The sequence below is a fragment of the Pongo pygmaeus genome, chromosome 3 (genome assembly GCF_028885625.2).
Source record: "Pongo pygmaeus isolate AG05252 chromosome 3, NHGRI_mPonPyg2-v2.0_pri, whole genome shotgun sequence".
NCBI lineage: Eukaryota > Metazoa > Chordata > Mammalia > Primates > Hominidae > Pongo > Pongo pygmaeus.
The window spans coordinates 118,765,741-118,789,959 of record NC_072376.2 but is presented as its reverse complement, the minus strand read 5'-3'; the positions used below and the strand labels follow the sequence as shown (position 1 = coordinate 118,789,959).

Below are 24,219 nucleotides of genomic sequence, written 5' to 3'. Positions count from 1 at the left end.
GTGAAAGCAAGACCTGAAAAAAACTTTTATGCTGTATGTGCTAACATGCTTAGGGCTCTATTTTCATAAAACATTAACAATTTTAAAGATGGTATCTAATAAATAGACCTTGTATGATTATCTTTTTAAGATTGCCAAATGTTTTCTAACATCTTACTCATTGTACTAAACCCTAGGTTTCTGTTCATTTTAATTTTACCATAAAGGTAAAAACGTATATATATGTCAATAGGTAACTCATTTCTTTCATTAAATAATCAATTAAATACATCATCTATGATGTACAAGGCATTGTATAGAACACTATATTGCCAAAGTGCCAGTAAAAATAAAAGTTTAAAATATGAAGGAAATCTCAAAGCATGACTATTCAGATTATTTATTGCTAATAGTATCATGTATTTATTTTTATTAAAGAGCCATCACATTCTAAATAAGTCAGTCAATATCATGCTTATAGACAATTACTGAATGAGTTATATGCTCAGCTATTATGCTTCAATCCAACATTAGGAAATCATTGCAAGAAACTGTTTTAAACATTTGTATAGCAAAGTATCTTTAATAATTTTCTCAGCATGGGGCAAAAGAGAACTTTACATATTTATTTGCTTGTACTTTACATCTTTTTGTCTGCTGTACAGATCTGTAGGCCTATTGTTTTTCCTTCCCACTAATTTGGAAGTGTCTCAGTTTAAAGCATATTTGTTGGAATTGTATTATGTATCCATGGTTGTCCTGGATACCTTTTCTTTGCCCCACCTCCCATCAGAGATCTATTCTCCATCCTTTTTTACCTTATTCACCCCAGGAAGCTGACTTCCATGTCTTCTGGCTTCCAGTTGTTAACCAGCCAGGAGCTCTGGCAAGCTATAGGAGAGAATGGGGACAGAATATTTCTCCTGCTGGGTCCTTCCCTCCAGAATTATCTCAGGTTGGCTTGGCTTGTCCCTCTATTGAAGGGTAACACTTCTCTCCAGGAAGCCTTCTCTCCACAACATATTTACCAACTACTGGTCACTCTGGCTGTAGGGATGGCAACAGCTCTGCTTTTGCTAGCCCCAAGTAACTGCACTATCTCTTATGATTCTCTTATATAGCACCTGTACCTTCATAATTAATGTCTTTATAAGTAAGCCCCCCTCAATTTATTCTTAGGGCTAATTTGTACCCTGACTGTTATTTGGATAAGGGTAGTATCTAAATACATAAATCTTTTAGTCAACCTACATTGGTTGCTGTGTTCTATTTCTTACCAGCTGTGTTAATTTGCACAAATTATTTATTCTAAGTCATAAAAGGGGCTAAAAATACCTACCTCATAGAATTCTTGTGAAGATTTTAGATTAGGCATATATGGTTCATTGCAGAGCCTGATACTAGTGAGCACTCAATTAACATCAACTATTAATTTTGTTTTCTAGTACTATTATTTACATACATGTAAATTTAATAAATACTATTTTATCTTATGTATGATGATAATTAAAAAGTTCTAGAATTTGAGCCAATCTTCCATTCCTTCATAGAAACTTTTTTTAAAAAGTAGAAAATGTACTATGTTGGAGGTCCGTTCCAAGATGGCCAAATAGGAGCAGCTCTTGTCTGCAGCTCCCAGCGTGATGAAGAAGACAGGTGATTTCTGCATTTCCAGCTGAGGTACCTGGTTCATCTCATTGGGACTGCTTGGACAGTGGGTGCAGCCCATGGGCAAGCCGAAGCAGGGTGGGGCATCACCTCACCTGGGAAGTGCAAGGGGTCAGGGGATTTCCCTTTCCTAGCCAAGGGAAGCCATGACAGACTGTACCAGGAAAATCGGAACCTTCCACCTTAATACTGCACTTTTCCAATGGTGTTAGCAAACGGCACACCAGGAGATTATATCCCATGCCTGGCTCAGTGGGTCCCATGCCCATGGAGCCTTGCTCACTGCTGGCACAGCAGTCTGAGATCGAACTGCGAAGTGGCAGCCTAGCTGGGGGAGGGGTGTCCACCATTGCTAAGACTTGAGTGGGTAAACAAAGTGGCCAGGAAGCTCAAACTGGGTGGAGCCCACCGCAGCTCAATGAGGCCTACCTGCCTCTGTGGACTCCAGCTCTGGGGCAGGGCACAGCTAAACAAAAGGCATCAGAAACTTCTGCAGACTTAAACATCCCTGTCTGACAGCTCTGAAGAGAGCAGTGGTTCTCCCAGCATGGTATTTGAGCTCTGAGAATGGACAAACTGCCTCCTCAAGTGGGTCCCTGACACCCATGCAGCCCAACTGGGAGACACCTGTCAGTAGGGGCCGACTGACACCTCATACACCTGGGTGCCCCTCTGATACGAAGCTTCCAGAGTAATGATCAGGCAGCAGTATTTGCTGTTTGCAGTATTTGCTGTTCTTCAGCCTCCGCTGATAATACCCAGGCAAACAGGGTCTGGAGTGGACCTCCAGCAAATTCCAACAGACCTGCAGCTGAGGGACCTGTTAAAAGGAAGACTAACAGAAAGGAATAGCATCAACATCAACAAAGATGGCATCCACACCAAAACCCCATCTGTAGGTCACCATCATCAAATACCAAAGATAGATAAAACCACAAAGATAGGGAGAAACCAGAGCGGAAAAGCTGAAAATTCTAAAAACCAGAGCACCTGTCCTCCTGCAAAAGATTATAGCTTCTTGCCAGCAATGGAACAAAGGTGGACGAAGAATGACTTTGACAAGTTGACGGAAGTAGCCTTCAGAAGGTCAATAATAACAAACTTCTCCGAGCTAAAGGAGGATGTTCGAACCCATCACAAGGAAGCTAAAATCCTTGAAAAAGGATTAGACGAATGGCTAACTAGAATAAACAGTGTAGAGAAGACCTTAAGTGACCTCATGGAGCTGAAAACCATGGCACAAGAACTATGTGATGCATGCACAAGCTTCAGTAGCTGATTCGATCAAGTGGAAAGAAGGGTATCATTGATTGAAGATCAAATTAATGAAATGAAGAGAGAAGTTTAGAGAAAAAAGAATAAAAAGAAATGAACAAAGCCTCCAAGAAATATGGGACTATGTGAAAAGACCAAATCTACGTTTGATTGGTGTACTTGAAAGTGACGAGGAGAATGGAACCAAGCTGGAAAACACTCTTCAGGCTGTTATCCGGGAGAACTTCCCCAACCTAGCAAGGCAGGCCAACATTCAAATTCAGAAAATGCAGAGAACACTACAAACATACTCCTTGAGAAGAGCAACCCCAACACATATAACTGTCGGATTAACCAAGGTTAAACTGAAGGAAAAAATGTTAACGGGAGCCAGAGAGAAAGATTGGGTTACCCACAAAGGGAAGCCCATCAGACTAACAGCAGATCTCTTAGCAGAAACTCTACCAGCCAGAAGAGAGTAGGGGCCAATATTCAACAATCTCAAAGAAAAGAATTTTCAACCCAGAATTTCATATCCAGCCAAACTAAGCTTCATAAGTGAAGGAGAAATAAAATCCGTTACAGACAAGCAAATGCTGAGAGATTTTGTCGCCAACAGGCCTGCCTTACAAGAGCCCCTGAAGGAAGCACTAAACATGGAAAGGAATAACCAGTACCAGCCACTGCAAAAACATGCCAAATTGTAAAGACTATCGATGCTAGGAAGAAACTGCATCAACTAACGGGCAAAATAACTAGCTAGCGTCATAATGACAGGATCAAATTCACACATAACAATATTAATCTTAAATGTAAATGGGCCAAATGCCCTAATTAAAAGACACAGACTGGCAAATTGGATAAAGAGTCAAGACCCATCAGTGTGCTGTATTCAGGAGACCCATGTCACATGCGGAGACACACATAGGTTCAAAATAAAGGGAAGCAGGAAGATCTACCAAGCAAATGGAAAGCAAAAAAAAGCAGGGGTTGCAATCCTAGTCTCTGATAAAACAGACTTTAAACCAACAAAGATCAAAAAGAGACAAATAAGGCCATTACATAATAGTAAAGGGATCAATTCAGCAAGAAGAGCTAACTATCCTAAATATATATGGACCCTATACAGGAGCACCCAGATTCATAAAGCAAGTCCTAGAGACCTACAAAGAGACTTAGACTCCCACACAATAATAATGGGAGACTTTAACATCCCACTGTCAATATTAGACAGGTCAATGAGACAGAAAGTTAACAAGGATATCCAGGACATGAACTCAGCTCTGCACCAAGCACACCTAATAGACATCTACAGAACTCTCCAGCCCAAATCAACAGAATATACATTCTTCTCAGCACCACATTGCATTTATTCCAAAATTGACCACATAGTTGGAAGTAAAGCACTCCTCAGCAAATGCAAAAGAACAGAAATTATAATAAACTGTCTCTCAGACCACAGTGCAATGAAACTAGAACTCAGGATTAAGAAATTCACTCAAAACCACACAACTACATGGAAACCAAACAACCTGCTCCTGAATGACTACTGCGTAAATAATGAAATGAAGGCAGAAATAAAGATGTTCTTTGAAACCAATGAGAACAAAGACACAACATACCAAAATCTCTGGGACACATTTAAAGCAGCGTGTAGAAGGACATTTATAGCACTAAATGCCCACAAGAGAAAGCAGGAAAGATCTAAAACTGACACCCTAACATCACAATTAGGAGAACTAGAGAAGCAAGAGCAAACAAATTCAAAAGCTAGCAGAAGGCAAGAAATAACTAAGATTAGAGCAGAACTGAAGGAGATAGAGAAACAAAAAAAGTTTCAAAAAATCAATGAATCTAAGAGCTGGTGTTTTGAAAAGATCAACAAAATAGACCACTAGCAAGATTAATAAAAGGGATATCACCACTGATCCCACAGAAATACAAACTACCATCAGAGAATACTATAAACACCTCTACACAAATAAACTAGAAAATCTAGAAGAAATGGATAAATTCCTCGACACATACATCCTCCCAAGACTAAACCAGGAAGAAGTTGAATCTCTGAATAGACCAATAACAGGCTCTGAAATTAAGGCAATAATTAATAGCCTACCGACCAAAAAAAGTCGAGGACCAGACAGATTCACAGCCCAATTCTACCAGAATTACAAAGAGGAGCTGGTACCATTCCTTCTGAAACTATTCCAATCAATAGAAAAAGAAGGAATCCTCCCTAACTCATTTTATGAGGCCAGCATCATCCTGATACCAAAGCCTGGCAGAGACACAACAAAAAAAAGAGAATTTTAGACCAATATACATGATGAACATCCATGGGAAAATCCTCAATAAAATACTGGCAAACTGAATCCAGCAGCATATCAATAAGCTTATCCACCAAGATCAAGTTGGCTTCATCCCTGCAATGGAAGGCTGGTTCAACATATGCAAATCAGTAAACGTAATCCATCACATAAACAGAACCAAAGACAAAAACCACATGATTATCTCAATAGATGCAGAAAAGGCCTTTGACAAAATTCAACAGCACTTCATGCTAAAAGCTCTCAGTAAACTAGGTATTGATGGAAAAGAGCTATTTATGACAAACCCGCAGCCAATATCATACTGAATGGGCAAAAGCTGGAAGCCTTCCCTTTGAAAACTGGCACAAGACAGGGATGCCCTCTCTCACCAATCCTATTCAACATTGTGTTGGAAGTTCTGGCCAGGGCAATCAGGCAGGAGAAAGAAATAAAGGGTATTCAATTAAGGAAAAGAGGAAGTCAAATTGTGCCTGTTTGCAGATGACATGATTGTATATTTAGAAAACCCCATCGTCTCAGCCCAAAATCTCCTTAAGCTGATAAGCAACTTCAGCAAAGTCTCAGGATACAAAATCAATGTGCAAAAATCACAAGCATTCCTACACACCAGTAACAGACAAACAACCAAAGCATGAGTGAACTCCCATTCACAATTGCTACAAAGAGAATGAAATACCTAGGAATCCAATTTACAAGGGATGTGAAGGACCTCTTCAAGGAGAACTACAAACCACTGGTCAACAAAATAAAAGAGGACACAAACAAATGGAAGAACATTCCATGCTCATGGATAGGAAGAATCAATATCGTGAAAATGGCCATACTACCCAAGGTAATTTATATATCCAATGCCATCCCCATCAAACTACCAATGACTTTCTTCACAGAATGTTAAAAAACTACTTTAAAGTTCATATGGAACCAAAAAACAGTCCTCACTGTGAAGACAATTCTAAGCCAAAAGAACAAAGCTGGAGGCATCACGCTACCTGACTTCAAACTATACTACAAGGCTACAGTAACCTTGTAGCCTTGGTAGTGCTGCATGGTAGTGGTACCAAAACAGAGATATAGACCAATGGAACAGAACAGAGGCCTCAGAAATAACACCACAGATCTACAACCATCTGATCTTTGATAGACCTGACAAAAACAAGAAATGGGGAAAGGATTCCCTATTTAATAAATAAATAAATAGTGCTGGGAAAACTGGCTAGCCATATGTAGAAAGCTGAAACTGGATCCCTTCCTTACACCTTATACAAAACTTAATTCAAGATGGATTAAAGACTTAAATGTTAGACCTAAAACCATAAAAACCCTAGAAGAAAACCTAGGCAGTACCATTCAGGACATAGGCATGGGCAAGGACTTCATGTCTAAAACACCAAAAGCAATGGCAACAAAAGCCAGAATTGACAAATGGGATCTAATTAAACTAAAGAGCTTCTGCACAGCAAAAGAAACTGCCATCAGATTGAACAGGCAACCTATAGAATGGGAGAAAATTTTTGCAATCTACTCATCTGACAAAGGGCTAATATCTGGAATCTACAAAGAACTTAAACAAATTTACAATAAAAAATCAAACAGCCGCATCAAAAAGTGGCCAAAGGATAAGAACAGACACTTCTCAAAAGAAGACATTTATGCAGCCAACAGACACATGAAAAAATGCTCATGATCACTGGTCATCAGTAATGCAAATCAAAACCACAATGAGATACCATCTCACACCAGTTAGAATGGCAATCATTAAAAAGTCAGAAGACAACAGGTGCTGGAGAGGATGTGGAAAAATAGGAACACTTTTACACTGTTGGGAGTGTAAACTAGTTCAGCCATTGTGGAAGACGGCGTGGCGATTCCTCAAGGATCTAGAACCAGAAATACCATTTGACCCAGTGATCCCATTACTGGGTATATACCCGAAGGATTATAAATCATGCTACTATAAAGATGCATGCACACGTATGTTTATTGTGGCACTATTCACAATAGCAAAGACTTAGAACCAACCCAAATGCCCATCAGTGATAGACTGGATTAAGAAAATGTGGCACATATACACCATGAAATATTGTGCAGCCATAAAAAAGGATGAGTTCATGTCTTCTGTAGGGACATGGATGAAGCTGGAAATCATTCTGAGCAAACTGTCACAAGGACTGCAAACCAAACACCACATGTTCTCACTCATAGGTGGGAATTGAACAATGAGAACACTTGGACACAGGGCAGGGAGCATCCCACACCGGGGCCTGGTGTGGGGTGAGGGATGGGGGAGGGATAGCATTAAGAGAAATACCTAATGTAAATGACGAGTTAATGGGTACAGCAAACCAACTTGGCATGTGTGTACATATGTAACAAACCTGCATGTTGTGCACATGTACCCTAGAACTTAAAGTATAATAAAAAATAAAAATAAAATAAAATAAAAAGAAATTGAATATCTAAATAGATAGACATCCCATGTTCATGTGTTGGAATAATTGTTTTGATGACAATACTACCCAAAGCAATGTGTAACTTCAGTGCAGTCCCTATAAAAATCCCAATTGCATTTTTTAATTAAAAAAATCCATACTAAAATTCATATTAAATTTCTAGGGACCCATAATACCCAAAACAATCTTGAAAAAGAACAAAGTCAGAGGACTCATACTTCTTGATTTCAGAATTTACTACAAAGCTATAGTAATCAAAACAATGGTACAGGCGTAATGATAGACATATAGACCAATGGAATTAAATTGAGAGCCCAGAAATAAACCCTCACATCTATGGAAAATTGACAAAGGTGCCAAGACCATTTCATGAGAAAAGATAGATTATTCAACAAATGATGCTGGGAAAACTGAATATCCACAGGCAAAAAATGAAATTGGACCCTTACATTAAACCATATATAAAATTTAACTCAAAATGGACCAAAGACTAGATTTACAATCTACAACTATAAGACTCTTAGAGGAAAATATGGAGATAAATCTTCATAACCTTGGATTTGACAGTGGTTTCTTACGTATGACACCAAGAGCACAGACAACAAACAGTAAGTTGGACTTCTAAAAGTAAGAATTTGTGCTTCAAAGGACACTTTGAAGAGAGTGAAGACAACCCACGAAATGGGAGAAAATATTTGTAAATCATATACCTGATAAGGACTTAATACCAGAATACAAAATCAATATGCAAAAATCAGTTGTATTTCTATTCACTAACAACTCCTACAGCTCAACAACAGACAGTGTTATTAAGAAATGGGCAAAGGACTTGAGTAGACATTTCTCTGAGGAAGATATACAAATGGCCAATAAGCACATGGAAAAGATAATCAGTATCATTGGTCATTAGGGAAATAAAAAGTAAAACCACAGTGAGATATCTCTTCACACCCAAGTGTTGGCAAGGATGAGGAGAAATTAGAACCCTGGTGCATTAATCGTGGGATTGTAAAATGATGTAGCTTCTATAGAAAATATTTTAGCACTTCCTTGAAAAAGTAAATATGGAATTGCCATATGAGTCAGTAATTTGACTGCTAGATGCTTACCAAAAAGAACTGAAAACAGGCACTCAAACAGGTATTGTACACCAATGTTCATTGTAGCATTATTGACAAGTCAAAGGTGGAAACAACCCTAGTGTCTATCAACAGATAAATTAATAAACAAAAGGTAGTATATACAGTATAATGTTCAGCCATAAAAAGACATGAAGTTCTGATATTTGATGCAGAGTGAATGAACCTTGTAAACATTATGCTAAGAATAATAAGCCACATATAAAAAGGACAAATATTGTATAATTTCATTTATATAAAATATCAACAATCAGCAAATTCATGAAGACAGGAAGTAGATTGGTGGTACGACGGGCTGGGGGAGGGAGGAATGGAAATTAATGCTTAATGAGTCCAAAATGTCTCTGAGATGATGAAAAAAATTGGAAATAACTAGTGGTGATGGTTGTACAGTATTGCAAGTGTACTTAAAACCACTGAATTCTACACTTAAAAATGGTTAAAAGGAAAAATTTTATGTTATATATGTTTTACCTTAATTTTTTCAAATAAGGTATAGAATTTAATGTGTTCAGGCTACCCTAATATCACCCGCTCATCTGAGCCCTACACTTTCTGATCAGTAGTAGTGAAGAAGTTTTCATAAGAGTTGTTCTGATGAGGTCTTTTTTAACCTCTGAAGGTATTTTGGGTTTTTTTAAGTGAGTCTTCGGAAACTAACAGCTTTTCTTCTGAGTGAAAATCAGTGTGCTGCAGCTGGCAGCTGGCAGAGTCCTGTTTTGAAAAGATTAAGAAAGCCACAGTAGAATACTATGAAAAGGAAGCAGAGGTGCCAATTCTAGTTAGTACAGTTGTAAGTTACCACTTCAATGTTTATGATTTTTATGTCAAATCCATATTTGGACTTAGTAATTTTTTGTTTGTGTAACAGTAGACACTGATTGTAATTTTTAGCATCTTCTGTAACATCTTCTGTTAAGACCTGGTAAAAGATTTGCATATCTCTGATGGCCAGTGATGGTGAGCATTTTTTCATGTGTTTTTTGGCTGCATAAATGTCTTCTTTTGAGAAGTGTCTGTTCATGTCCTTCGCCCACTTTTTGATGGGGTCGTTTGTTTTTTTCTTGTAAATTTGTTGGAGTTCATTGTAGATTCTGGATATTAGCCCTTTGTCAGATGAGTAGGTTGCGAAAATTTTCTCCCATTTTGTAGGTTGCCTGTTCACTCTGATGGTAGTTTCTTTTGCTGTGCAGAAGCTCTTGAGTTTAATTAGATCCCATTTGTCAATTTTGGCTTTTGTTGCCATTGCTTTTGGTGTTTTAGACATGAAGTCCTTGCCCATGCCTATGTCCTGAATGGTACTGCCTAGGTTTTCTTCTAGGGTTTTTATGGTTTTAGGTCTAACATTTAAGTCTTTAATCCATCTTGAATTGATTTTTGTATAAGGTGTAAGGAAGGGATCCAGTTTCAGCTTTCTACATATGGCTAGCCAGTTTTCCCAGCACCATTTATTAAATAGGGAATCCTTTCCCCATTTCTTGTTTTTGTCAGGTTTGTCAAAGATCAGATACTTGTAGATATGTGGCATTATTTCTGACGGCTCTGTTCTGTTCCACTGATCTATATCTCTGTTTCGGTACCAGTACCATGCTGTTTTGGTTACTGTAGCCTTGTAGTATAGTTTGAAGTCAGGTAGTGTGATGCCTCCAGCTTTGTTCTTTTGGCTTAGGATTGACTTGGCGATGCGGGCTCTTTTTTGGTTCCATATGAACTTTAAAGTAGTTTTTTCCAATTCTGTGAAGAAAGTCATTGGTAGCTTGATGGGGATGGCATTGAATCTGTAAATTACCTTGGGAAGGATGGCCATTTTCATGATATTGATTCTTCCTACCCATGAGCATGGAATGTTCTTCCATTTGTTTGTATCCTGTTTTATTTCCTTGAGCAGTGGTTTGTAGTTCTCCTTGAAGAGGTCTTTCACATCCCTTGTAAGTTGGATTCCTAGGTATTTTATTCTCTTTGAAGCAATTGTGAATGGGAGTTTACTCATGATTTGGCTCTCTGTTTGTCTGTTATTGATGTATAAGAATGCTTGTGATTTTTGCACATTGATTTTGTATCCTGAGACTTTGCTGAAGTTGCTTATCAGCTTAAGGAGATTTTGGGCTGAGACAATGGGGTTTTCTAGATATACTATCATGTCATCTGCAAACAGGGACAATTTGACTTCCTCTTTTCCTAATTGAATACCCTTGATTTCCTTCTCCTGCCTAATTGCCCTGGCCAGAACTTCCAACACTATGTTGAATAGAAGTGGTGAGAGAGGGCATCCCTGTCTGAGATACCATCTCACACCAGTTAGAATGGCAATCATTAAAAAGTCAGGAAACAACAGGTGCTGGAGAGGATGTGGAGAAATAGGAACACTTTTACACTGTTGGTGGGACTGTAAACTAGTTCAACCCTTGTGGAAGTCAGTGTGGCGATTCCTCAGGGATCTAGAACTAGAAATTCCATTCGACCCAGCCATCCCATTACTGGGTATATACCCAAAGGACTATAAATCATGCTGCTATAAAGACACATGCACACGTATGTTTATTGCAGCATTATTCACAATAGCAAAGACTTGGAACCAACCCAAATGTCCAACAATGATAGACTGGATTAAGAAAATGTGGCACATATACACCATGGAATACTATGCAGCCATAAAAAATGATGAGTTCATGTCCTTTGTAGGGACATGGATGAAATTGGAAATCATCATTCTCAGTAAACTATCGCAAGAACAAAAAACCAAACACCGCATATTCTCACTCATAGGTGGGAATTGAACAATGAGAACACATGGATACAGGAAGGGGAACATCACACTCTGGGGACTGTTGTGGGGTGGGGGGAGGGGGGAGGGATAGCATTGGGAGATATACCTAATGCTAGATGACGAGTTGATGGGTGCAGCGCACCAGCATGGCACATGTATACATATGTAACTTACCTGCACATTGCGCACATGTACCATAAAACCTAAAGTATAATAATAATAATAATAATAATAATAATAATAATAAAAGAAAAAAGAAAAAAGAAAAATAAATAAAAAAATAAAAAAAAAAAGACCTGGTAAAAGAATTAGTCTGAAAACCCAATAAATGAAAATATTAAATGAAAGAGGGTATAGTTAAGTAAAAGAAAAAGGCTTTTAATATTGAATTTAACACATGGCAAAATATCACTGAACCACTCCAAGTAAGAATGAATGAACCACTTGTCTAGTGTATGACAGCATTAAAATCACCCATTTGACATACAAATTAGTACTGGGAGTGTCTTTTGTCATACAGATATGCAGGAATTACTATACAGTGACCAGATGTATTGGATATATTATCTAAACTCACATAGAAGACAGAATGGATCTGAGAAATACAGCTTATTCATGTGCCTGAATAAATATTATATAATCAGAAGCCATGTGATACCATTTTAATATGTATTCATTAACTATTTCCTGTAATTACAATTGATTAGCAGTTTATTGCTATAAGATGGTTTCTTTACAATTACCACTTCCCCTTTTGTATTTGTATTTGGCCCTGCTTCCACATTAAATACATCAGAAAACTTTAGAATCTGCCATTTTTTATCTAGATAAAACATTGCTTTTCACCAGAATAGAGTAAAGAAGGACTGCAAAGATCTTAGTTTACTTAGGGTACCACGTAGAGGCTTCTCTAGCCCAGAATTTAGTCTTGCTAAATCCCACTTGTCAGTTATTCCTTAATTCACTTTATCTTAAAGGTTAAATAAAGCAATGAGCTATAGTGTATAGTATAATCAAGTATAGTCAAATATGCTGTAAGCAAAGCTATATTATTAAGACTTAAGAAAAATCAGATAATCTCTAATGAGTGAAGTAGAGTCCTAGATCTCTGAAATGTATGGTACTGTTCACATGGTAGACCCGTTTTTGTGCTAATCCTTGTTGCTGTATGGCTGAGTTTAATTTGACAAGCCAAACAAATGTCGACTGCACCTATTGGTAGGGTTAAGAAGAGTAGGAAGACCTTTGTATCAAAACAAGCATAAAGTCAATTCAAGCCTTTATTGTGTCACATTTAAAATGAAAAACATGGCAAAGTCTCACTCTTGTGCTGTTGCAAAAATAATTGTTTTTAAAAAATCTCATGTGAGATATTACATCTTTGGCTACTAAACCGTAATTAGATTCTCTGGGCTTAGAAACAAAACATGCCAGCAGGATATATACAGAAAGCCCCAGAAAGATACCTCTTACAAAACTGAAGCATGCTGAATTAATCTCAGAGAACAAGTATATAAATCTGGGAATTGAAGCAATAACTATTCAGTATCAATAGGGAGAGCTAGTCTACCGTATCATGTATTAAGTAAACAAGGATATAAAAAGGTACATTTTTATATCCTTGAGCAGAGTGTTCAGATATAAAGTAGAATGTTTATTTTGACATTAATCAAATGTTACCTAGTGGAAAATGTATAATTTGTTTTGATACCCATGGCAACCATTACCCACATTACCCTACTTCTAACATAAGGTCAAAGTTTCAGCTTGTAAAAACTCCATAGTGAATCCATCTCTTTCCTGGAAGTAAATCGTGATGTTTAGTAAGAATGATGAGTTAGTGCCATAGCATGCTTAATGTGTTATTGTGTTGTTTTCCTCCCTATAGGAAAATAAGGTAATGGGATGCAACTCTAGAGACAGTGATGGGTCTGAGACTGGAAAACTGGCCAACAACATAGAAGAAATTGAAAGCTCCAATTAGTGTTTTTATAACTTTAGTTTTAAGAAAAACTGTAAATGTCTTATTGGTATGTTAGTCTCTGAAACTCATAAGACTAAAATTAATTATTAACTATATCTAGATAATATTTTATGGTTATGAGACCACTAATATTTCATCCCCAACAGTGTATCACATTCAAAAGGTTATCTACAAAAGAAATTGGAGGAATCTTTGCCTCTCACTTTGTCTTATCTTTTCAGAAAATATTAGAGATAGTTCGTCTTACCCTTAAATTGTTGTATTCTTGGCACAAAGTTAATACTTTTGTTATCAAAAGGAATATTCATCTGAACATGTCTAGTTGCAAGCAGATGGGCAATTATTCTTTAAAGCAAAACAAAAAATAGAAAAGAGCAATGTATATCTGAATAATATTTTATTCTTGTCTAGAAGCCTAGACAAGAGACAGTTTTTGTGGATATTCTATCACTAAACAGTGTGAGTAACTGATACTTTCTACATGTGGCATTTAATAATTAAATTTAAAATGTGATTTCTGTTGTTTTTAAATAAAAATCATCAGATTCGTAATAAGCAAGACATGCCATTGCATCTACTTTTTAAAATAAGGTAACAACCCAATTATGTTAATTTACACTCCCCCGTAGGCCTAGTATATTTGATCTGTAGATGATAGGTTGGAAGTTAATTTGTGTTGTGGTAGTGTGAGGCTTTTCCCCCCTCTCCCCGCCCCCATTACTTCCTGGATTCCTTAACCAAGCTAAACCAAGTTTTAAGGTATTGTGGTGATCATTGGTAGCCTTTACCTTTTGCTCATCTCTTTGTTCATTTAGGCTATGAGAACGAAATACCAAAGACTGAGTGGCTTATAACAATAGAAATTTATTTCTCACAGTTCTGGAGACTAAGTCTAAGATAAAGGCTCTGGTAAGAGCCCACTTCATAGTTCATATATGGCCATCTTTATGCTGTGTCCTCATGTGGAAGAAGGGGCAAGGAAGCTCTCTCAGGTCCATTTTATAAGGTACTAATTCTATTCATGAAGGGTCTCCCTTCATGACCTCATCACCCCCAAAGGCCCTCCCTCCTAATATCATTACCTTGGGGTTAAGATTTTAACATGAATTTGGGGAAGACACAAACATTCAGACCGTGGCACCCTTCTCTCTTTAGCCCTGTCTCCTTCCCCTCTTTGCTCAAGCTCTTCCTCTAGCCTTTGGTCTCAGGCACCCGAGATTATCCTTCTACAATTATGTGTTCAAAAGGGTCAAAATAACTTCCTAAGACACTGTAAACCAATTCAGCATATGTGTTGTCCCTGTATTAAACTTCTCTAGCTCCAGATAGTATCTATCTAGTTCTTCAGATTAATATGATACTTCTAGAACTTCTAAACCTGTCATGGGTCTTTTTACCTGTTCTAAAATTTATTAGACCTCTTTATATTTTAAGCATTTAGATAAAGAATGAGAAGTGAATATCCTTTATCAGCTTCAAGTATGCAAGGAATTCTTTCTTGATCTTGTTATGCCTATAAGCACTGGCTATAGCTAAACTTGGCTTTCTTCCTGACATTTTTCTTGCCTTGCTCGTCAGCAAATGTTTTAGTCTGTAGGTTTATATCAGATTATAAGAAAATAGTTTATATATTAATGCAACTTGAACATGCTGGACATCATATAAAAGTTGGGAGTAACAGTGGAAAGTTTTCTACATAACTCTGATTTGTTAAGTGATAAAAGATTACTTCGAAAGACTCATGAACTAAAAATTCCTGTTGAGTCCTTATTCTCATAGCTTTTCATAAGTTTTGTGTAGTAAAAAGCAAAGTAGTAGTGAAGAGGGCCTTAATACACCTAATCCAGACATTGGTTTTCTTGGTTTTTTAACATGTTTACTAGAAATATTATGTAGTAAAATATAAGCAGTTTTTAAAAAGAGAGAGCAAGCTTTTTTCCAATTTCCAGGAAAAACTGCAAAGTCATCATCTGAATCTTGTGATCTTTGGCACTCACATCTGTGACCTGACACAGGATGAAAGTTATCTTGTCTCAATATGTGTTATTCTACATACCCACCCTGTACTCCACAGCCCACCATTTAATTACTCCTTACCACAGGAATGTCTGTGGCTAAATAAGAAACTAACCATAGTTGCCCTCCCATTTGACCCACAGAGGTTGGAACTTGGCTGTGATCCATCACAGTCCTAACTGTGTTTTGAATCTCAGTTTTTATTGTATACATTCTTTTCAGAGTATAGTGTACTTTATGTAATATGACCAGTGGCTTGGACACAGTGTGGGTTTACTAGTCTCAGTTGTCTAGTGTAAACAGAAGCTGATAAATGCTTGTTGCTGAAATTCAGTTCCCAAATGTCACAGATCAAAAGAAAATGTAACACAAGACTTATTAGGGCTCCTGATACAAAATGGTATTAGATGATGATGTAATTTTATCAGAAGAGCCTTGTCCTCTCACATGAGCCAGGGTATGTTTTTAAGAATAAGAATTGTTTTCAAGCAAACTTTTCTATCATAGTTCGCTTTTCAAAAAAATTTCCACATAGCCATTTCTGGAAGGACTTGTTTAAAAGTAGAAGCTATTATTAAACACTAATCTATAAATCTATAGGAAGATCCTAATTGCCATATTCACAAACACTAAGTCACTAACATAATTTTAAAAATTAAAACATAGTATAAAAGAAAACTTTTTAACCCAGAGTTCATCATGAATTTCAGGAGGTTTTTGAACTAATTGAAATTATATGTAAAGTGTTCCACATAAATGCCATTTTTTGAGACACAATATTCATAGTCTTTATCTGATTGCCAAAAGGTTTGTGACCCAGCACATTAGGAGTCACTGGTAAAAATCACTGCTCCATCATAAAGAGTTCACCATGAACACCATAAAGCCCTATCTCACATTCCATTTGGGGAGAAGTTTGCATTTTACATTTGAATCTATGCATTTGCAAAGTGTTGTAAATTTCTCTCCTATAAAAGGAGTAATTAAGGAAAGGATAATGGAAGAAGAGAGGAAAGAAGGAAACCATCTCGTAATAAGAATCTACCTATGAATCAGGCATATATACACACACACACACACACACACACACACACACAGAAACACAGGCACACCTCAAAGATACTGCAAATTCAGTTCCAGACCAATCCAATGAGGCGAATATGGCAATAAAATGCATCACACAATTTTTTTGTCTCCCATTACATATAAAAGTTATGTTTACACTATACTGTAGTCTAGTAGGTATGCAACAGCATTATATCTAAATTAAGTACATAATCAAAAAATGCTTTATTGCTAAAAAAAAGTATGCTAACAATCACCCAAGCCTTCTGTAAATCATAATCTTTTCACTGGTGCAAGGTCTCGCCTCCATGTTGATAGCTACTGACTGATGGTTGCTAAAGGTTGCTAAAGGGCAATGGTGGCTAAAGATTGAGGTGGCTGTGGCAATTTCTTAAAATAAGACAACAGTGAAGTTTGCCATATCAATTGACCCTTCATGAAAGATTTCTCTGTAGAATGCAGTGCTATTTAACAGCATTTTACTCACAGAAGAACTTCTTTCCAAATGAAGTCAATACTCTCCAATCCTGCTGTTGCTTTATCAAATAAATTTATATAATAAATGCTTTGTTGTCAAAAATGACACAGCATCTTCACCAGGAGTAGATTCCATCTCAAGAAAACACTTTTTTTGCACATTCATAAGAAGCAACTCCTCATCCATCCAAGTTTTATCATGAGATTGCAGCAATTCAGCTACATCTCAGGCTCGCTTCTAATTCTAGTTCTTTTACTATTTCCACCACATCTGCAATTTCTACCTCCACTGAAGTCTTGAACTCCTCAAAGTCATCCATGAGGGTTGGAATCAACTTCTTCCAAACTCCATTTCTTGTTGATATTGTGACCTCCCAAGAGTCACAGATGTTTTGAAAGGCATCTAGAATGGTGGATTATTTCCAGAGGATTTCAATTTATTTTGCCCAGATCCATCAGAGGAGTCACTATCTATAGCAGCTACAGCCTTACAAAATGTATTTCTTAAAGAATAAGACCTGAAGGTTGAAATGACTCCTTCATCCATGGATTGCAAAATCTGTTAGAATGCATGAAGACAACATTCATCTCCTTGTATGTTCTCCATGAGAACCTTGGGTGACCAGGTGCATTGTCAATGAGCAATAATATTTTGAAAGGAATCTTTTTTTCTGAGCAGTAGGTCAAAACAAAGAACTTAAAATATTCAGTGACCATGCTGCAAACAGGTGTGCTGTCATCCGGACTTTGTTGTTCCATTTATAGAACACAGGCAGAGTAGATTCAGCATAATTCTTAAGGGCCCTAGGATTTTGGAATGGTCAGTGAGTATTAGCTTCAACTGAAAGTCACCGTCTACATTAGCCCCTAACAGGAGAGTCAGCCTATCCTTTGAAGCCTTGTAGCCAGGCATTGATCTCTTATCTCTAGTTATGAAAGCCCTAGATGGCATCTTCTTCCAGTCAAAGGCTGCTTCATTTACATTGAAAATCTGTTTAGTGTCATCAGCAATCTTAGCTAGATATTCTGCATAACTGCAGTTTCTCCATTAGTACCTGTTTGCTTCACCTTACACTTTTAGTTATGGAGACAGCTTCTTTTCTTAACCTCATGAACCAACCTCTGCTAGCTTCCAACTTTTCTTCTGCAGCTTCCTCATCTCTCACAGCCTTCACAGAATTGGAGAGCTAAGGCCTGGCTCTGCAGATGATGATTAAGAGAATGGTGTGGCTGGTTTGATCTCCTATCCAGACCACAAAAACTTTCCCTTATCAGTAAGAAGGCTGTTTTGCTTTCTTATCGTTTGTGTGTTCACTGGAGTAGCAACTTTAATTTCATTTAAGAATTTTTCCAGGGGGGAGGAGCCAAGATGGCCAAATAGGGACAGCTCCGGTCTACAGCTCCCAGCGTGAGCGATGCAGAAGACAAGTGATTTCTGCATTTCCATCTGAGGTACCGGGTTCATCTCACTAGGGAGTGCCAGACAGTGGGCGCAGGTCAGTGGGTGAGCGCACCGTGCCCCAGCCGAAGTAGGGGCGAGGCATTGCCTCACTCAGGAAGCGCAAGGGGTCAGGGAGTTCCCTTTCCAGGGGTGACAGATGGCATCTGGAAAATCGGGCCACTCCCACCCGAATACTGTGCTTTTCCAACGGGCTTAGGAAACGGTTCACCAGGAGATTATAGCCCACACCTGGCTCAGAGGGTCCTATGCCCACGGAGTCTCGCTGATTGCTAGCACAGCAGTCTGAGATCAAACAGCAAGGCTGCAGCCAGGCTGGGGGAGGGGCGCCTACCATTGCCCAGGCTCGCTTAGGTAAACAAAGCAGCCTGGAAGCTCAAACTGGGTGGAGCCCACCACAGCTCAAGGAGGCCTGCCTGCCTGCCTCTGTAGGCTCCACCTCTGGGGGCAGGGCACAGACAAACAAAAAGACAGCAGTAACCTCTGCAGACTTAAATGTCCCTGTCTGACAGCTTTGAGGAGAGCAGTGGTTCTCCCAGCACGCAGCTGGAGATCTGTGAACGGGCAGACTGCCTCCTCAAGTGGGTCCCTGACCCCAACCCCCGAGCAGCCTAACTGGGAGGCACCCCCCAGCAGGGGCAGACTGACACCTCACACGGCCGACCGGGTACTCCAACAGACCTGCAGCTGAGGGTCCTGTCTGTTAGAAGGAAAACTAACAAACAGAAAGAACATCCACACCAAAAACCCATCTGTACGTCACCATCATCAAACACCAAAAGTAGATAAAACCACAAAGATGGCGAAAAAACAGAGCAGAAAAACTGGAAACTCTAAAAAGCAGAGTGCCTCTCCTCCTCCAAAGGAACGCAGTTCCTCACCAGCAACGGAACAAAGCTGGATGGAGAATGACTTTCACGAGCTGAGAGAAGAAGGCTTCAGACGATCAAATTACTCCGAGCTACGGGAGGATATTCAAACCAAAGGCAAAGAAGTTGAAAACTTTGAAAAAAATTTAGAAGAATGTATAACTAGAATAACCAATACAGAGAAGTGCTTAAAAGAGCTGATGGAGCTGAAAACCAAGGCTCGAGAACTATGTGAAGAATGCAGAAGCCTCAGGAGCCGATGTGATCAAATGGAAGAAAGGGTATCAGCAATGGAAGATGAAATGAATGAAATGAAGCGAGAAGGGAAGTTTAGAGAAAAAAGAATAAAAAATGAGCAAAGCCTCCAAGAAATGTGGGACTATGTGGAAAGACCAAATCTACATCTGACTGGTGTACCTGAAAGTGACGGAGAGAATGGAACCAAGTAGGAAAACACTCTGCAGGATATTATCCAGGAAAACTTCCCCAATCTAGCAAGGCAGACCAACATTCAGATTCAGGAAATACAGAGAACGCCACAAAGATACTCCTCGAGAAGAGCAACTCCAAGACACATAATTGTCAGATTCACCAAAGTTGAAATGAAGGAAAAAATGTTAAGGGCAGCCAGAGAGAAAGGTCGGGTTACCCTCAAAGGGAAGCCCATCAGACTAACAGCGGATCTCTCGGCAGAAACCCTACAAGCCAGAAGAGAGTGGGGGCCAATATTCAACATTCTTAAAGAAAAGAATTTTCAACCCAGAATTTCATATCCAGCCAAACTAAGCTTCATAAGTGAAGGAGAAATAAAATCCTTTACAGACAAGCAAATGCTGAGAGATTTTGTCACCACCAGGCCTGCCCTAAAAGAGCTCCTGAAGGAAGCGCTAAACATGGAAAGGCACAACCGGTACCAGCCGCTGCAAAATCATGCCAAAATGTAAAGACCATCGAGACTAGGAAGAGACTGCATCAACTAACGAGCAAAATAACCAGCTAACATCATAATGACAGGATCAAATTCACACATAACAATATTAACTTTAAATGTAAATGGACTAAATGCTCCAATTAAAAGACACAGACTGGCAAATTGGATAAAGACTCAAGACCCATCAGTGTGCTGTATTCAGGAAACCCATCTCATATGCAGAGACATACACAGGCTCAAAATAAAAGGATGGAGGAAGATCTACCAAGCAAATGGAAAACAAAAAAAGGCAGGGGTTGCAATCCTAGTCTCTGACGAAACGGACTTTAAACCAACAAAGATCAAAAGAGACAAAGAAGGCCATTACATAATGGCAAAGGGATCAATTCAACAAGAAGAGCTAACTCTCCTAAATATATATGCACCCAATACAGGAGCACCCAGATTCATAAAGCAAGTCCTGAGTGACCTACAAAGAGACTTAGACTCCCACACATTAATAATGGGAGACTTTAACACCCCACTGTCAACATTAGACAGATCAATGAGACAGAAAGTCAACAAGGATACCCAGGAATTGAACTCAGCTCTGCACCAAGCAGACCTAATAGACATCTACAGAACTCTCCACCCCAAATCAACAGAATATACATTTTTTTCAGCACCACACCACACCTATTCCAAAATTGACCACATACTTGGAAGTAAAGCTCGCCTCAGTGAATGTAAAAGAACAGAAATTATAACAAACTATCTCTCAGATCACAGTGCAATCAAGCTAGAACTCAGGATTAAGAATCTCACTCAAAACTGCTCAACTACATGGAAACTGGACAACCTGCTCCTGAATGACTACTGGGTACATAACGAAATGAAGGCAGAAATAAAGATGTTCTTTGAAACCAACGAGAACCAAGACACAACATACCAGAATCTCTGGGATGCATTCAAAGCAGTGTGTAGAGGGAAATTTATAGCACTAAATGCCCACAAGAGAAAGCAGGAAAGATCCAAAATTGACACCCTAACATCACAATTAAAAGAACTAGAAAAGCAAGAGCAAACACATTCAAAAGCTAGCAGAAGGCAAGAAATAACTAAAATCAGAGCAGAACTGAAGGAAATAGAGACACAAAAAACCCTTCAAAAAATTAATGAATCCAGGAGCTGGTTTTTTGAAAGGATCAAGAAAATTGGTAGACCGCTAGCAACATTAGTAAAGAAAAAAAGAGAGAAGAATCAAATAGATGCAATAAAAAATGATAAAGGGGATATCACCACCGATCCCACAGAAATACAAACTACCATCAGAGGATACTACAAACATCTCTATTCAAATAAACTAGAAAATCTAGAAGAAATGGATAATTTCCTCAACACATACACCCTCCCAAGACTAAACCAGGAAGAAGTTGAATCTCTGAATAGACCAATAACAGCAGCTGAAATTGTGGCAATAATCAATAGCTTACCAACCAAAAAGAGTCCAGGACCAGATGGATTCACAGCCGAATTCTACCAGAGGTACAAGGAGGAACTGGTACCATTCCTTCTGAAACTATTCCAATCAATAGAAAAAGAGGGAATCCTCCCTAACTCATTTTATGAGGCCAGCATCATCCTGATACCAAAGCCGGGAAGAGACACAACCAAAAAAGAGAATTTTAGACCAATATCCTTGATGAACATTGATGCAAAAATCCTCAATAAAATACTGGCAAACCGAATCCAGCAGCACATCAAAAAGCTTATCCACCATGATCAAGTGGGCTTCATCCCTGGGATGCAAGGCTGGTTCAATATACGCAAATCAATAAATGTAACCCATCATATAAACAGAACCAAAGACAAAAACCACATGATTATCTCAATAGATGCAGAAAAGGCCTTTGACAAAATTCAACAACCCTTCATGCTAAAAACTCTCAATAAATTAGGTATTGATGGGACGTATCTCAAAATAATAAGAGCTATCTATGACAAACCCACAGCCAATATCATACTGAATGGGCAAAAACTGGAAGCATTCCCTTTGAAAACTGGCACAAGACAGGGATGCCCTCTCTCACCACTTCTATTCAACATAGTGTTGGAAGTTCTGGCCAGGGCAATTAGGCAGGAGAAGGAAATAATGGGTATTTAATTAGGAAAAGAGGAAGTCAAATTGTCCCTGTTTGCAGATGACATGATGGTATATCTAGAAAACCCCATTGTCTCAGCCCAAAATCTCCTTAAGCTGATAAGCAACTTCAGCAAAGTCTCAGGATACAAAATCAATGTACAAAAATCACAAGCATTCTTATACACCAATAACAGACAAACAGAGAGCCAAATCGTGAGTGAACTCCCATTCACAATTGCTTCAAAGAGAATAAAATACCTAGGAATCCAACTTACAAGGGATGTGAAGGACCTCTTCAAGGAGAACTACAAACCACTGCTCAAGGAAATAAAAGAGGATACAAACAAATGGAAGAACATTCCATGCTCATGGGTAGGAAGAATCAATATCGTGAAAATGGCCATACTGCCCAAGGTAATTTAGAGATTCAGTGCCATCCCCATCAAGCTACCAATGACTTTCTTCACAGAATTGGAAAAAACTACTTTAAAGTTCGTATGGAACCAAAAAAGAGCCCGCATCACCAAGTTAATCCTAAGCCAAAAGAACAAAGCTGGAGGCATCACACTACCTGACTTTAAACTATACTACAAGGCTACAGTAACCAAAACAGCATGGTACTGGTACCAAAACAGAGATATAGATCAATGGAACAGAACAGAGCCCTCAGAAATAATGCCGCATATCTACAACTATCTGATCTTTGACAAATCTGAGAAAAACAAGCAATGGGGAAAGGATTCCCTATTTAATAAATGGTGCTGGGAAAACTGGCTAGCCATATGTAGAAAGCTGAAACTGGATCCCTTCCTTACACCTTATACAAAAATCAATTCAAGATGGATTAAAGACTTAAACGTTAGACCTAAAACCATAAAAACCCTAGAAGAAAACCTAGGCATTACCATTCAGGGCATAGGCATGGGCAAGGACTTCATGTCTAAAACACCAAAAGCAATGGCAACAAAAGCCAAAATTGACAAATGGGATCTAATTAAACTAAAGAGCTTCTGCACAGCAAAAGAAACTACCATCAGAGTCAACAGGCAACCTACAAAATGGGAGAAAATTTTCGCAACCCACTCATCTGACAAAGGGCTAATATCCAGAATCTACAATGAACTCAAACAAATTTACAAGAAAAAAACAAACAACCCCATCAAAAAATGGGCAAAGGACATGAACAGACACTTCTCAAAAGAAGACATTTATGCAGCCAAAAAACACATTAAAAATGCTCACCATCACTGGCCATCAGAGAAATGCAAATCAAAACCACCATGAGATACCATCTCACACCAGTTAGAATGGCAATCATTAAAAAGTCAGGAAACAACAGGTGCTGGAGAGGATGTGGAGAAATAGGAACACTTTTACACTGTTGGTGGGACTGTAAACTAGTTCAACCCTTGTGGAAGTCAGTGTGGCGATTCCTCGGGGATCTAGAACTAGAAATTCTATTTGACCCAGCCATCCCATTACTGGGTATATACCCAAAGGACTATAAACTATGCTGCTATAAAGACACATGCACACGTATGTTTATTGCGGCATTATTCACAATAGCAAAGACTTGGAACCAACCCAAATGTCCAACAATGATAGACTGGATTAAGAAAATGTGGCACATATACACTATGGAATACTACGCAGCCATAAAAAATGATGAGTTCATGACCTTTGTAGGGACATGGGTGAAATTGGAAATC

General features: G+C 38.5%; 1 protein-coding gene across 4 annotated transcripts in view; it reads left to right on the top strand.

The window, feature by feature from the left end:
- The window catches only part of TBCK (TBC1 domain containing kinase), a 266,911-nt gene that overhangs the window by 228,659 nt on the left and 14,033 nt on the right, over positions 1–24,219 (top strand). The window contains exon 26 of one of the 4 annotated variants that reach the window (XM_054484089.2): positions 13,476–14,126. The exons of the other annotated variants lie outside the window; for them this stretch is intronic. Coding sequence (XP_054340064.1) covers positions 13,476–13,571 — 96 coding nt within the window. The 3' untranslated portion in view covers positions 13,572–14,126. Of the gene's footprint in view, positions 1–13,475; positions 14,127–24,219 lie in introns of those variants that run through there. 4 annotated transcript variants of the gene reach the window in all.